We start from the raw sequence: 14,318 nt of genomic DNA on the forward strand, positions 1-14,318 counted from the left end.
GAGAAGTAAACAGAGAGACAAGCTTGTAGTAACAAATGACTGAAACAGACAAGCCAGGCAAACTAAAAGAAATGGCTGGGGAAAAAAATAAAATAAAAATCAAGACTGCAACATGGAAGGAATCAGAAAAGGAAGAAACTAGAAATTAGCTGCAACAAGGAAAAGTGGATATATGAAAAGCCAGGAAAGAAAAACTGAGTGAGATTCTCCACATAAAATAACTGCAACACTAACACAGGAGTTAGATCATGAGCCACAGTAACAGACTCAGCATCAAAAGAGAAAAATTTGGAAGTTGTCAGGGAGGCAGAAAGAGATCACAAATGCCAGGAGCAAAATATAACTAGCAGGTGAAGAAGGATGCAGAAGTAACAGAAATAAGATGGAAGGAAAATAACCATGCTCTGGAGGGTACAGCCAAATTTACCACTTGTTTTCTGACAGCCATTTGTGAATTTCTGAAAATTTTGGAAGGAGAAGGGGGTCATAAAATACTTTTCTTGCTTCCAGCCAACTTCACAGCAGGAAGCCAAAAACTGAGGTGTGCAAATTGTCACTACTGCAAGAAGTGTGCAGTATTTCTGACGGCCTTTAACCAACACTGTCTCCAGTTTTTAAAATAAGAAAAAAGCAGCACATTTTCCAAAAGCATGCAGGAGTGTTTTTGTAACATGAGTGTTTGCTTTAACTGTGATAACAGATTAGCTTTGGAAAAAAGTTTGACTTGGAGCCAAGACAGACAGATTCCACAATTCAGAAGCCAAGCCATGCAACACAGCTTCTAGAACGCAACAAGGAAAATTTAGCAGGGGCTTCACAATATGGTTGCTTGTGTTACTTACTCTGGGTCCTCTTACATCACTTTAGATCATTTATATCACAATACAGTCATTACACATAGAACATTTTTTCCAGATAACACCTGGGATTTTTAACTGACTGCTCAACTTCAAAATTCATGAGCAGCTGCAGGTGCTGGTTATGCAATTCGTGAGGTAGTATGATCCAGAAACGCTACATTTTATACTGTTGTGGTGTGGTTTTCTCTTTTGTTTTAAGACAATTTCTGACTAAAATTACATCATTAAAATGAAGCCTGTAAATATATATTGCAGTCACAGTCTCAAACATCAATGGCTGCACAGTTACTGCCAGATTAAAATGGTATAAAACCAAACGTGCAGCGACAAGGAGACAGCCACTTCCCTTTCTCTGCCAAGGAGGGTATCACACATTAGTTCTCACTACTTGCGTCAAAGAGCTAAGAAAGTTATTTTTTCTGAAAGGGGACAAACTTATGTCTTTCACTACAAGTTCACTACAAAACAGTTCTTGAATTCCTCACCAAAAAATACATTAAATTTCAGTATCCAGTGTAAACTCTTCCAATTCCTAAGTACAAACAGTTCTTAAGTTGCTGAAAGAAAGATATACTCACATTCCAAATTTTCAATATACAGGTTTTCAAACTCCCGCTCTATTTGTCCAAAAAGTTCAAGGAGTGTGTTCCGAACAGAAGATGGTAGCTTAGAATCCTAGAAGGCAAAATACCGGATTTTATAGTTTTATTTAGATATTATTATCTATGTATAGATATAGATATTATATATATATGTGCATACATAGAAAAGTTTACTCTGAGCTGCATTTGCCTTTCAATCTTATGCCAATTTTAGAAGTTTTCTACCTCTTGGCAAAGAGGGAAATTAAAGCTTCTTCTAGCACCGAACACAAAAAGTTTTGGGGACATTTCTGTGCAAATAATTCATTTTACATATGCTTTCTCTTTCAAGGGACAGAATTCAAATGACCATTTTTTTTTATTATTTTTATTAGAGAAAAATTATAAAAATATAACAATAAAGGAAAAAAAAAAGGTGAAAAAATGTATTATGAAGTCAAGATGCTTCTAGTTCAAGAAGAAAAATACCTCTGGTTGACAAAGTAACTTACAAGTTGACTATGCATTACCTCAAAAAAGTGCTTTGTTATGATATCTACTACTAAACCTACGGACAAACTAAGCTTTTCAACAGTCACCTATTTTTGTCACTAGCCATAATTAAGTGTGAAAGAAACAGCAATCTCTAACCCATCCCTCCTCCATATTATTCAAGAACCTCCCTGTTGCAGAAAATGCTTTGAGATAAGTTTGCAGAAAAAGGCTGAATTTTTTTCAGCATTATCAGCACCACAGTTCTGAGGCATAAAAACGTGTGATAAAACCACTAATGCGGGATTTAAAGGGCCCAACTTCAGTATGCAGTTCAACACAAGTTTCTGAAGGCAAACTACTAAAATTTTATTAATCTGCCTCTGAAATACCACCCTGTCACTGAAGAAACCCATACCGTACCACCAACAGCTGAGCACTGATTTCTGTTGGGATTCAAGGTCCCCACTCTATCAGTTACTGAAGAGCTTTGAGAAGACAGCGAGTACAGGAGAAGGCTGCAGCACACTGATAAACTTGCGACCCAGTACTAACAAACATGTTATAAAATTTAAAGCACGGTATGCTACTAAAAAGGAGTACATTAGAAGGGAAAAAATACTGTCATAAGGATGATAACTGTAGTAAATTAATCCAATAGCTGGCTTAATCTACAAATATGGATCGAAGGACGAGCTGTCCTTGTACACCATGAAAATAAATTATGCTAAAACCGTTATTTTCTTCTGCTGCAGATAGACCACAATATGGGCTTACTGCAGTTATCATTTACCTACTTAGCCAGTTATTTGGAAATTTCCACTTAGTGAGCCCTACCCTAACATTGAAAAAGCTCAACTATTCCTTTGTAGCATATCTAGCCTGTCATCTTGGAGTTCATCTAGCAAATACAGGGAATGTGCCTATCAGCAACTCAAAAAATAAAAAAGTACAAGTATATACCTTCAAAGTCTTGAAACCATCAGCTCTGAACAAAAAAAAAGAAATTGAGTCAGCTCCTGCCACAGCACAAACCACCACTACTTGAGGTCTTGGAAGTACAGGAAAACCATTACTGAGTGGAACATTAATACAGAAAACCACCCAAATTATAGTGAACTTCATTATTTCAATGCAAGTTACAGAATAATTATAGCTTGTTTTGTTCTTACGTGTCCCAGCAAACCCAAACCAAAAGAAATAGTTTCCATTCCTATACTCTGACTGCAATATGAACAAGCGTGTGCACACTAGCCATTAGAGGGCAGCATGCATCTTTGATCAAGTCAGCATCTAAGCGATCAGAATTTAGCCTAACATTCTGGTTCATACATTCAGCACGACTGACTATAGAGAAACAGAAAAGCCTATCACGATCTTCATTTTGTATTAGCTAATCGGTTGTCTCTGGATATCCAGCTTAGAGAGAAAAGCAAGAGAAACCACTGCCAGCCACAACACAGAGCACACCCGCTTTGTGCACAGCTCTGTCTTACACCTGTTTCATGGCTACTTTCAACTGGGAAAAGCAGGTAGGGTGCTGAAAGAAGCAGTCCTACACTCCTCGTGCCTCCCCAGTTACTCTGTTCTCCATCGTCATCTGCCTCCCCCCGGACAGGGTACTTCTCTTCACACATTCACAGAGAACCAGAATATCAAACAGATCCAGATTAAAACCAGCCTGGTATAAAATTGATTAAACAAGAATACTACACAAATTAAACACTACCAAAAGAAATACTGAAATTCAAACAATTATTTCTGATTCAACTACCCGCTAATTCCATACAGCAAGGTTATAAAGGATACTAGGCTAGCCTTCTAAAACTGTAGAAACACGGAAGGAAAAGTAAGGAAAGTTTTTATTCTACTTCTCAGAGCTGGATAGCATTAGAAAAATCTAAACCTGTCCTAAAGTAACCAACACAGTAAAACGCATCCACTTCCTTTACTAACTTGAAAGTTGGCATAGCTTAAGTTAGCTTATTAAAATACCACATAAAAAGTATTTTTGCAGATAAGCAGACAGCATTATCTAGATTTCATGCAGTTTGCAGCTCCTCTGTGAAGTAGCTCTATCTCTCTACACATTAGAGCTGGCCACTGGCTGTTCAAGGTTAAAGGTCAACAGAATAAACTAAGACGACACACAAAACACTTAAAAGATCTACATACTACAGCGCAATACACCTGTGTAGTCTTATAGGAAATACTAAAATAAGTTAATGTGGTTTTTTGTTCGTTTGCTTGTTTTACTGCACAGAAGTGACAGCATGACCTCCCAGCTGCCCTTCCCTCCTGAAGTCAGGCTGTAACAGCCCAAACGCATGAGCACTTTTCTGTCCGAGGAAGTATTGCCATCCAACTTCCAGATGACAAGCAGCAACAACTTCAGCTCTGTCAGTTCTCAGAAAACTAACAGTGTAATTAATTGAATAAATAGATTCAGCACAAAAGCCTGTCACACCAGAACAAACACAAGCTGTTGTTCACTTCAGAGTATCTGCAGACCAGAAGAGAAAGTGAGGTTTCCCATAGCTAAACGCCGTTACAATTTCAAACCAACTCTCTGATAAACATCAAGTTTTGCATCATCTTTGCCAGGCCCACGCTAATATTGCATATTCAACTTGAAAGCAGATAGTTTTCAAACTGCTACTTGCTTATTTGCCAGCACTGCTACAAGCACTTCCTAAAGGGGTCTTGCCTACAGTTAATTTCAATATTTAAGGTGAAGCATTCCAAGTGGCTCCAAACTGCATGCACTGTACAGAGTGACACGATTTAAAAAGCTACAGAAGTTTGTGGTTGTTGTCCTTTCCCTTAAATTAACTGCACAGAAAATCCCACCTGTATCTGATCCAAGTTCAAAAAAAAAAAAAAAAAACACACCACAAACAAAAATCTAAGTTAGCTCAAGCCTGTCAAGTGGGCAATATTTATTTATTTTACAGAAAGGAATGCAGAAGAGTTTTCTCACTAATACCTTCCCTATCAGAGCTGTAATAAACAAGTATTTCAGTTTATCATACTCCTAAATTACTTCTGTTCCAATTTCAAACTTATGAAATCAAGAACCAGTCTTCACCTTAGAGGTACGTGGAGATGGCAGGGGGACGTGCAGCAATCCAAACAGGCTTTTTCTCTGTATTTGTTAATGGTTTCATCATTCGTGTAAGAATACGTAAAAGCTAATGAAAAGCTTCCCAGGTCTGAAAACAACCTGAAACGCTCAACATCTGCGTCAATGGTCTTCAAAGACAGTCAGCACTTGAAAGCAAACATGTCTGCTGTTTCTCCAACTTCACTGGATGTATTTCATCACTTAAGTTTACTTAGCTTCTTCACGTAGGGAATACTTCATTAAAAACAAAAAAAAAGCTAAGGAAGTTACCCAAGCAGTAGCGTGTTACCTTACCTGCCCTTCCAGCATGTCTCTCTGCAGCCCAGCCCGTTCTTGCTCGGAACTGTTGGTTCTTCGGATGGAAAGGCTGTGCGATTTACGTTTCTGCTTTGCTTGGCGAGCAGATGCACAACTTCCACTTTCTATTGGCATTACTTCAAAAAAACAGCTTCACAGAGGCTCCTATGATAAACTAAGGACAAGCGTTAAATGTCACAATTTGCTTTCCCAAATTAATTGGAGGTTTTTGGTTATTTCCTCAAAATAAAATTCTGCTAAATTTTGGAGTTCTTTGGGGTGTCATTAAAATAGAGAGATCCTATTACTCATAAGTTCAAAATCATATGCATAAATGCAAATAATGGAATCATTTTCACGTTACCGTTTCATTAGCTTACAAACCTCCACAAAAGGAAAACAAATTCCACTACCTTGCTCATTTTGGTGAACACCAGCAGCAATAGCCCCAAAATGCTTCCAGAAAACAATTATTATGCATACTATAGTTCACTGAAATGCATGCAGAAATTAAAACCCAGCTGGAAAATGAAAGCAAACAGACATGATAATTTAAGGACACTGTCAGGTTCGAATTGTATAATGCAACTTCAAGCACTAGCATATGAATGTCAATACACGTGCTTGTTTACATATAGCAGAATTTAATTTTAATGGCATTCTGAAAACTACTTTTCACTGTTTTTTGACAGCTCATGGTTTCAGTTTCTTGGACAGTAAAAGTGCACTTGCCTTAATGTGACCACCGAAAGCGAGCCTGACTTACCAAGTCGTTGCTGTTAATTTTCAAACTTTGTCAACTTTTTAAAGGCAATTATGCATTCTGATATCCTTAAAAAAACCTGACAGTATCACCAAATAGCATTACCATGCATGATCTACTGCTTTCCCCTGTGTAAGAAAAATCAAATCATATTCGATTTCTTGCATAAATACATGGAGAATATGTTCTTTACCATTAATTTGTTATTATTTTTAAACAAACATTTAATTTCTGGATTTCTTTTTATTAATTAAACCTGATATTCAACACCAATTATTTTAGCTTCATGGGGCACCAGCTGTTATACATTTTGAAAATTTCAGGATTTATTATTCTGAAAATAAAAATTCATTCTCCAGCATAAAAGATTTCTGAAACAACAATTACAACTTAAAATAGCTGCAACAGTCTGCAGAGAAATAGGAGAGCAGAGTTGGCAAAGCTAACAAGGCAACTGAGCTTCCTTTCAGACAAGATGATCAAAGAAAAATTTAAAGCAAACCCAGGGCCACTTCCAATTTAAGATCCGCCAACACACTAGATCTCAAGCTAGGAATGAGCACCATAGCTACGAACAAGATGAGGCATTAACCACTTTGGTGTTTTTGACATGGTTTTTCCAACTTTTTAACATATCATATAGCCAAGGAAAAGCAGAACTTACTAAAAACACAGTATACCGTGAATACAAACAGCTTCGAATTTGCCTTGTTTTTTGTACTTTTTTTTTTTTTTGTATCTTCATTTTGTGGTATAAAGGAGCCTTGATGTAATTAAGGTTTTGATGCCCATAATCCTCAGACCTTCTAAAAATATAATTGGTATTTCAATTAGTTGCTGGAACACCTGAGCTCCAGTAATCTGACACCAATCCCCGAGTGGATCTAAAACAAAATTCAGGTTGCAGCCCTGGCAGCTTGTCCTTCGCTGAAATGATTTCATTCATTTCCACCGGACTCTGCACAGTCCCCCCCTGCACCTAATCCCACTGGAGCTCTTCCTGTGTGATTAAGCAGTAGTAACTAATTACCTATATTCACAAACCAAAGGAGAAAGAAGAGGAAGAGCTACCATCGGGTAGTTTCTTATTTCACTAGGTTTCTTTTTTCCCCTGTGGCTGGATTCCTCTATCATTACAAAGACAGGGGTAAAATTACAAAAAAAGCCAACCCCATAATCGAGTTATTGCCAATTTTCTGGGCTTCACTGAGTATTTCCTGTTCTTGAACATATGGTCAATGATTAGGAATAGGCTTTCAGTGCTCCTCACATTTGTGTTTCTTTCCATACTACGATCAGGCACCAAGCACTGTTGGAGATTCTTCTCTTCTTATCCCACGTGGGAGCCACTCTTTTGGTTGTTTTCAGTTTAGCAGATTCTGTGGTGTTCGTGATTAATTTTTGAGGCCCAGTGAAACAAACTGTGCACACACATAGATGCATTGAACAGTTTTATACCTACACATGCACACAGTTGCATATAATCATATAAATCAGTTTACACTGTTTCACTTCAACTCTGTGAAAATAAATCTGATTTCTAACTCCTGCCAGACATCAGCTGCTAAGCTGCAGGTACCCACAGAGATGTTAACATCGTTTATATTTATTCCTTACCAGGCTTGTTTACTTACTCCTTGTTTTAACTGTGTTAGCTCCCAACTGCCCTGCGTTGCCAAGTTCCTTCATTTTAGAAGACATCACCAAGCTACACTCTTTTCTGTGCTGCTCCAGGACGTACAGATTCAGCAGCTCTACACCAGCACATTCCACCACGTAGAATTTAAAGGGACACAGTCAGGCAAGATTGTACTTTTACACAGTGAAATGCTCCCAGTAACTGCATGAGAGATGCTATTTTCAACGCTGCTAAGCAAACAGAAAGGTGAGAGACGCTTCCATACTGTATGCACTTCACCTGCAGCCAGTGTCACTGCCAGGAGCCGCACTCTCCTCATGCACCAGCAGGACCACGTCGCTCATGCACTGCTCTGGAGCCAGCAAAGCATGCACGCTCCTCCCCAGGCCCAGCACCAGGGCACAGCCAGAGCAAAGCTGCAGCCGGAGAGGCAACAAGCAGGCACGTGTATACAGAGGGCAGGAAGGAGAAACCGAAGGGGACCAGCTCAACTTTCTGGAATATTAGTCAGAATTCCACCCAACAGCCTCAAACTTCCAGGAAGGGAGCAGTCATTAAGAGCTTATAAAAGCAAGACATAAATTCATATAGAAAAAGGAATGACAGTGTCCCTTTAAATATTGACTTCTCTTTGACAATTTCAGAAGTGTTCAGACACAACAGCGAGAAGCTAGGGATTTTCCAAGAGCAGATTTCGTAGAACGGATCCTTGGCAATACGATACTAAAATATAAATAAAAAAGGTGCTCATTTCTAGCAGTTACCTGATTCCCCTCATTACGTAAGGTTTTCAAGCAGTGAAAATTACCTGTCCAGAATATCAGTGTCATGTTACATATCCTATGAAAACCATATTAAATATTGATTAGTGACACAGTCAGTAGTATGCAAACCAAAGTTTTTCACATTTCTGAAACGTTTGTAGTTAGAACACAGAAGACTACGGGAAAGGGGGAAAGGGGATATATCGATACAAGTTAGGGCTAAGCACCAAATCTGAGTCAAACAGAGTAAGAAAAAAGGCATCAAAATGACCCATTATATACTGTTAGTCAGACGTAGTTAATCAGAGCTTTGGAATGCTATAAACGGGTTGTGAGAAGACACATTCATTTCCCCTTGCTTAGCAAGACTACCAGTAGGAACGGAAAGTCACCAAGAGGCATGGGACTGGTTTCCTGAACCAAATGAGGCTGAATTCACAACAGCTAAAAATTAGCATAGAGTACACAAAGCTGAACAAAAGTACTTCCCAAGGGAAAAAACAACAGAAAAGGGGGAAGACAGCTGTATTACTAAACTACATTCAATAAAGGCACACCACTAAACCAGCACTGTATTATTACAAAGCGAGCTTGTAGGACACACGGAGCATTCCTGCACAACTGTTTGGGAAAAGGCTGCTTGCATAGGGCTCTTCACACAGCGATCTGTCAGAGCCTCAGGAGTGCTACCAAATGAAATTTCCAACAAAGTCAGTCAGCAGAAGTAGGGGAAAAAAAAAATGTGTCCTAGAAAACAGTCTAGACCATAGGTGATTACCACTTTCTGAATGCAAAGCTACTCTGGCATTTCAATTATGCTGTTTAATTAAACTCCTATCATATTTTATAGCATGTTAAATTAAAGTTCTGCCACCTACCTTTCTGTAACAGATGTTACCATGTATTCAGTCACAGGAAATATTTCATCAGAGTTAACAGCAAACCAGTTACTGCTTTATTCAGCTACAATAAAGGGCACTGAACAGACCTGCACACACAGATCTTACTCGACTTACAGAATTAATTCACTGCAGCCATCAACTGATTCCCCTTGCATGCTTCTGCTCTCGAGCATGGAACAAGAGCAGCAGGCTGCTGAAAGGAAAGAATTCCTGGGGTATGCGTGCTGCTGAAGCCAAGGAGAAAATCTGTTTTAAGAAGTGTCAGAGCGCAGACAGAACGGCTACAGTACTGCATTTCCTTTTTTGTTCATTCAAGACAACACGCAAGGCTGGAAAGGGAAAGCATCAGGAAATTTCAGCAACATCTCTTACCCAAGATCTCCCTGCTCCATTTTGTTTAAAGTTTAGCAATGCTAACACTTACTATTTAAAGGATCATCAGAAACAAAACAAAACAGAACAATTTTACTGGGTTTGCGTGTGCTCTTAAATCTCTTAAACAGTTTCAGGTCTCTCTGTTTCAAATATGTTTTAGAACACAATTTTGGCATATACTATACAAGAAACAAAGGCTTATTGCAACAGCAATTATTGTCCTGTGCAACAATAAAACCTTAAGGTACAAAGATGCAAATTAACACATCTTCATAAATGGGGAAGGAAAGGGGAAAGAGAGGAGAATGACTGCAGCTATGAAGTTCTTAATCACATGTAACTGAGTTTGACAGCATTACTCACGAGTTAAGGGAATTTAAAAATCAACCTACACCACTACAACCTTTATTAATATGCAAAGGAATCAAATTTAAAAGCGTTTTGAAGTTTTCACTGAACAATTAGTTTCGAGGATGCTATACATTCAAGTGTAGTTAATCCATTGCAAATGCCAGGAACAGAGCACACCTGAGAAGGATCACATTGAACAGACTTCTTTGCAAGGCTCGATGTTTTTCTAAAGATAAATATTTAGGAAACAAAACCCTTCCGGATCATCCTAGATGATGCTAGAACCTCTGATAAGTGTGCTCAAACCTAACAAAACCCACTGGAGTGTTACAACATGATTTTTTTTCTCCTAAATTTAGAACAGCACGCTCTCAAACAAAACTGGATGTTACTTGAAACGTAAGAGGGGAGAGCAGCCCCCAGTGAAAAGGAGACAACCTCTCTTTGACAGCAAGCATGGTAAAGGAACTGCACCGATGAATTTTAAGTATGTTATACAGCTGGGAAGCGATGATAAAAACTTCAATGTACTAGCAGGAACCTACCCCAAGCAGGCTTCTAACACCAACACTGAAGAGTGAAGCAGGCCAGTTTTGCTGCTAGCAAGCTTTGATCTTGCTAATTCAACTCTGTCAGCAAACGTTGTGATCCCGTCAAAATGCAACACGGACCTAGGCTGCTGTCTACTAAAGCAAAAAATTATACCCTTAGCCATACATACTTATTTTAGTTGACATTAAACAATAATCAATAGAAGTAGATGACTTTTTATTTAGAATACAGAAGAATGGGCTCACTGTTCCTACTAGTTTAAGCCGCACAGCGCACAATACAAGCTTACATTTAACACTAGTTACTTACCTCTGCAGTATATACACTGTGCTTATTTTATTAATAAGTATTGATTAGCTGACTTTTCTTGAAGAGCTCAATAAAGAGCATCAAGACCTGCTAAATTACTTTCCGCTGGTTAAATCCCAAAGAGCAGCCTTCAAACATACTTTATTTCCTTAGCCGTTTCACAAAGCCTTTAGCTCTCATTCCTGTATCAGCAAATCCCTAATAGCTTGGAAGTAGTCTAGATGCGTGCTCGGGTATGCAAATACAAGACCTGAGGGTGAGGAATCCCAAGGAAGCTCGAGCACAAAGGTGGTTTAGCCAGGTATTTGTTTAAGGAAGCGCTGCATCTAATTAAGAGGTCAGATTCTTGCTCTGCTATTCTCCAAACAATACATAGGTGCTTATTACCAAGTACTAGATAAATTGCCATCGCATTTGTATGCGAGCAAAGCGACCTCAAGTATCACTGCCTTTCATTTGGGAATACATTAGTTGCTAATAAATTAGAGGTTTATTACTGATGAGATGTCAGCAGAAGCAACTTGGATGCTAACTGTAACACACCTAGCAAGCCTTTCTGAAGCACTGAGTAACCCTCAGACAGCACACTCTTGAAGCATTTCCTCCTGTTACCGAGCAGGGAGAGCTACCAAATCTTCCGTCCGCACGCCTAACAGCCCTGCGAGTACCCAGTCCCACCACTTTGAAACACCAGGTCTCAAAACAGTCGGCAGGGGTTAATCGATGAGGAGAAAACAAGAAACTCCTCTGGCTTGAGGTCCTGGTTCCTCACTGCTCGCATGCAGAGCACTGGCAAACTCACCCCGCAGGGGTTTGAAGTGTTGGCATCTGGAACAAGCCCCAGACACAGCCTTCACCTCGCAGGCTACAAGCCTTAGCTCCAAGACCAACAGATTGCAGAGCATAACCCCTGCCTCATCTCAAACATATAAAATACAATGTTGCTTTGCTTCTGGCTATGTGACACCTGGTAATTCTGGTTTGCAATTCCTGGATCATGTAACAGCAAACTCCTCTTTTAACACATTTTCATCCCGCTCACAAGACTTCTCCCCTGACTGCACCAACGCTCCAATGCACTTCAGTCCATACCTGAGGCTCTGCATCCATTAAACATGTCCTAAATTTAAAAGAAACATGATGTACAAGCATGTCTACATTAGAGAGATAAAGTCTGATCTCACAGTTACCTTCAAATTCAACATAATAAACCTAGTTTAGGGACAAGTATACACATAAACAAGTGGCATTAAAATAATTTACACTGGCCTTTGCCTTAAATTCTAACACTTTGTGCATGCTCTTCTAAAAAAAAACCTGCCCAAGTACACAACACATAAAGCTACATTTAAAGTTACTACCGAAAGACAGGGTTGGGCTGACACATGCACAGAAGATCTTATCTAATATAAACTACCCATAAGAAAATGCACCACAGGATTCTTGAGGTTGCCAGATCTCTTTTTAAAATCTGATGTTAGAAAAAATGCCAACAGCAGGCCTGCTTGGAAAACAGTCTCAGAACTTGGTTGAGGCAGAAGGATAGTGACGTTTCAAACCCAGCGCCTGAACAATAGAGATTTGTGCACTCAGTGACACTGAATCACCTCAAAGAGGCTGTTCCACAAGTTCTTTAGGTAAATCCTCCATGAATTGGTGTTATAGACAGCGTGCTTGGAAGTGCTGTGACAAAACAAACTTCCACAAGCTGGAAGGGACAGCGAGTAATAAAAACACACATAGAAGTTTCCCTTTTTTCACAAGACATCCCTGAGCAACATCTCAGGGCTTCGCTTGAAAAAGTTTTCCTCACCTCCACATAAGCACCATCTTTTTTGTTTCCTACAACTGGAAACAAATCTACTCAACCTTTCAACACGTGAAGCATATTAACTCCTCCCCGAAAATTGTTTCCACAGTTTTTAGCTCAGGGAAGAATAAAGACAAACTGCAAGTGCACCTAAACAGGCCTGAATTTCATACATTTTGCCCAGTTCTGCGACACCCTCCCACTGCCGGAGGCCAGGTCTACCCGATGCCTCCCCAGCCAGTGTTCCCCTGGCTTGCCCAGCCGTGCCCCGCTGCAGGGGGTGTAAAATGGGGCCTTTTGGAATTTTAACCCCATTTTTGCGTGATGAGAGGGTCTGAAGCAAACCGTGAGCCACAGCGCTGGGCTTGTCCTCAGGACACACAGCGGGAGGTAAACAAAGTTCGCCAGCAGCCCCCTGAGGAAGCGCTCCCACTCCCACCGCCTGCAGCACTGGACCATCCCTACGCCCCATCAAGAATAAAATTATATATATATATATATATATATATAGGATAGCAGGCATAGGAGAGTGGGCAGGCTCGCTCTGGGCGATTTTGGCTTTTAGGGAGGGATGCGCCAGGCGCTGCCGGCGGGAGCCCCGCTTCCCTCAGCGGGCCCCGAGGCGCTGGGAGCCCACAGCCCGGGTCCCCCCGTTCCTCCCCGGTTCCCCCCGGTCCTGACAGGTCCCTCCCGGTCCCGTCCCCTCAGGGCAGCCGCTGCCGGCGGCGGGCGGGTGGGCGGGAAGATGGCGGAGGCGCGCTGAGGGGAGCGGCCCCGCACTCACCTGTCAGCACCGGGCGGGCGGCGGAGGGGGGGGGTGGCAGCAGCGGCGGCAGCGGTAGCTGAAGGAGGAGGAGGAGGAGGAGGAGGAAGAGGAGGAGGAGGAAGGCGGGAGGGGCGGCCAGCAGCCCGGCAGCGACCCGCCTCGGTGCGGAGCAGCCCCGGCGGTGACATCCGGCGGCGGGCGGAAGCGCAGCGCGGCCCCCGCTCCGCCGCCATGGAGACGGGGCCGGGACGGGCCGGGGCGGGGAGGGAGCGTGGCGCTGAGGGGGTCCCTGCCCCGCCGCCATGGGCGAAATGCGCCGCGGAGTTGCAGAGGGGTTTGGGGAGCCCCCAGCAGGGAGGCAGCTGTGTGGGGAGTAAGGCGGGGAGGCACCGCAAGTGTCTGCCTAAGCATCCTCCTCAGCGTCCCCCAAAGTGTCCCCAAAGTGTCCCCCTAAATGTGCCCCTCAGCATCTCAAGTATCCCCCTCAGCGACACAACTGCCCCCCAAGTGTGTCCCCAAGTGTCCCCATAAATGTCACCCTCAGCATCCCAAGTATCCCCCTCAGCATCCCCTAAGTGTCCCCATAAGCATCCCCCTCAGTGTCCCAACTGTCCCCCAAGTGTCCCCCTAAATGTCACCCTCAGCACCCCATGTCTCCCTAAACATCCCCCTCAACATTCCCCCAAGTGTTCCCCTAAGCATTCCCTTCACCATGCCCTTCACCATCCCCCTC

The 14,318-nt window shown here is 41.6% G+C and overlaps 1 protein-coding gene across 7 annotated transcripts in view; it reads right to left on the minus strand.

Annotated features, from left to right (window-relative positions):
- WDR37 (WD repeat domain 37) overlaps positions 1-14,318 on the minus strand; it is a 43,755-nt gene that overhangs the window by 27,171 nt on the left and 2,266 nt on the right. Inside the window, exons 1-4 of one of the 7 annotated variants that reach the window (XM_072033819.1) lie at positions 13,604-13,781; positions 10,694-10,831; positions 5,352-5,529; positions 1,439-1,535 (exon numbers count right to left, since the gene is read on the minus strand). In XM_072033819.1, coding sequence (XP_071889920.1) covers positions 1,439-1,535; positions 5,352-5,489 — 235 coding nt within the window. In that variant the 5' untranslated portion in view covers positions 5,490-5,529; positions 10,694-10,831; positions 13,604-13,781. Of the gene's footprint in view, positions 1-1,438; positions 1,536-5,351; positions 5,530-7,751; positions 8,226-8,564; positions 8,597-9,536; positions 9,556-10,693; positions 10,832-13,603; positions 13,782-14,318 lie in introns of those variants that run through there. The other 6 variants (XM_027450465.3, XM_072033818.1, XM_027450466.3 and 3 more) reach the window with 6 other exon arrangements.

The sequence above is a fragment of the Anas platyrhynchos genome, chromosome 2, assembly GCF_047663525.1.
Source record: "Anas platyrhynchos isolate ZD024472 breed Pekin duck chromosome 2, IASCAAS_PekinDuck_T2T, whole genome shotgun sequence".
In the NCBI taxonomy this organism is placed as follows: Eukaryota; Metazoa; Chordata; class Aves; order Anseriformes; family Anatidae; genus Anas; species Anas platyrhynchos.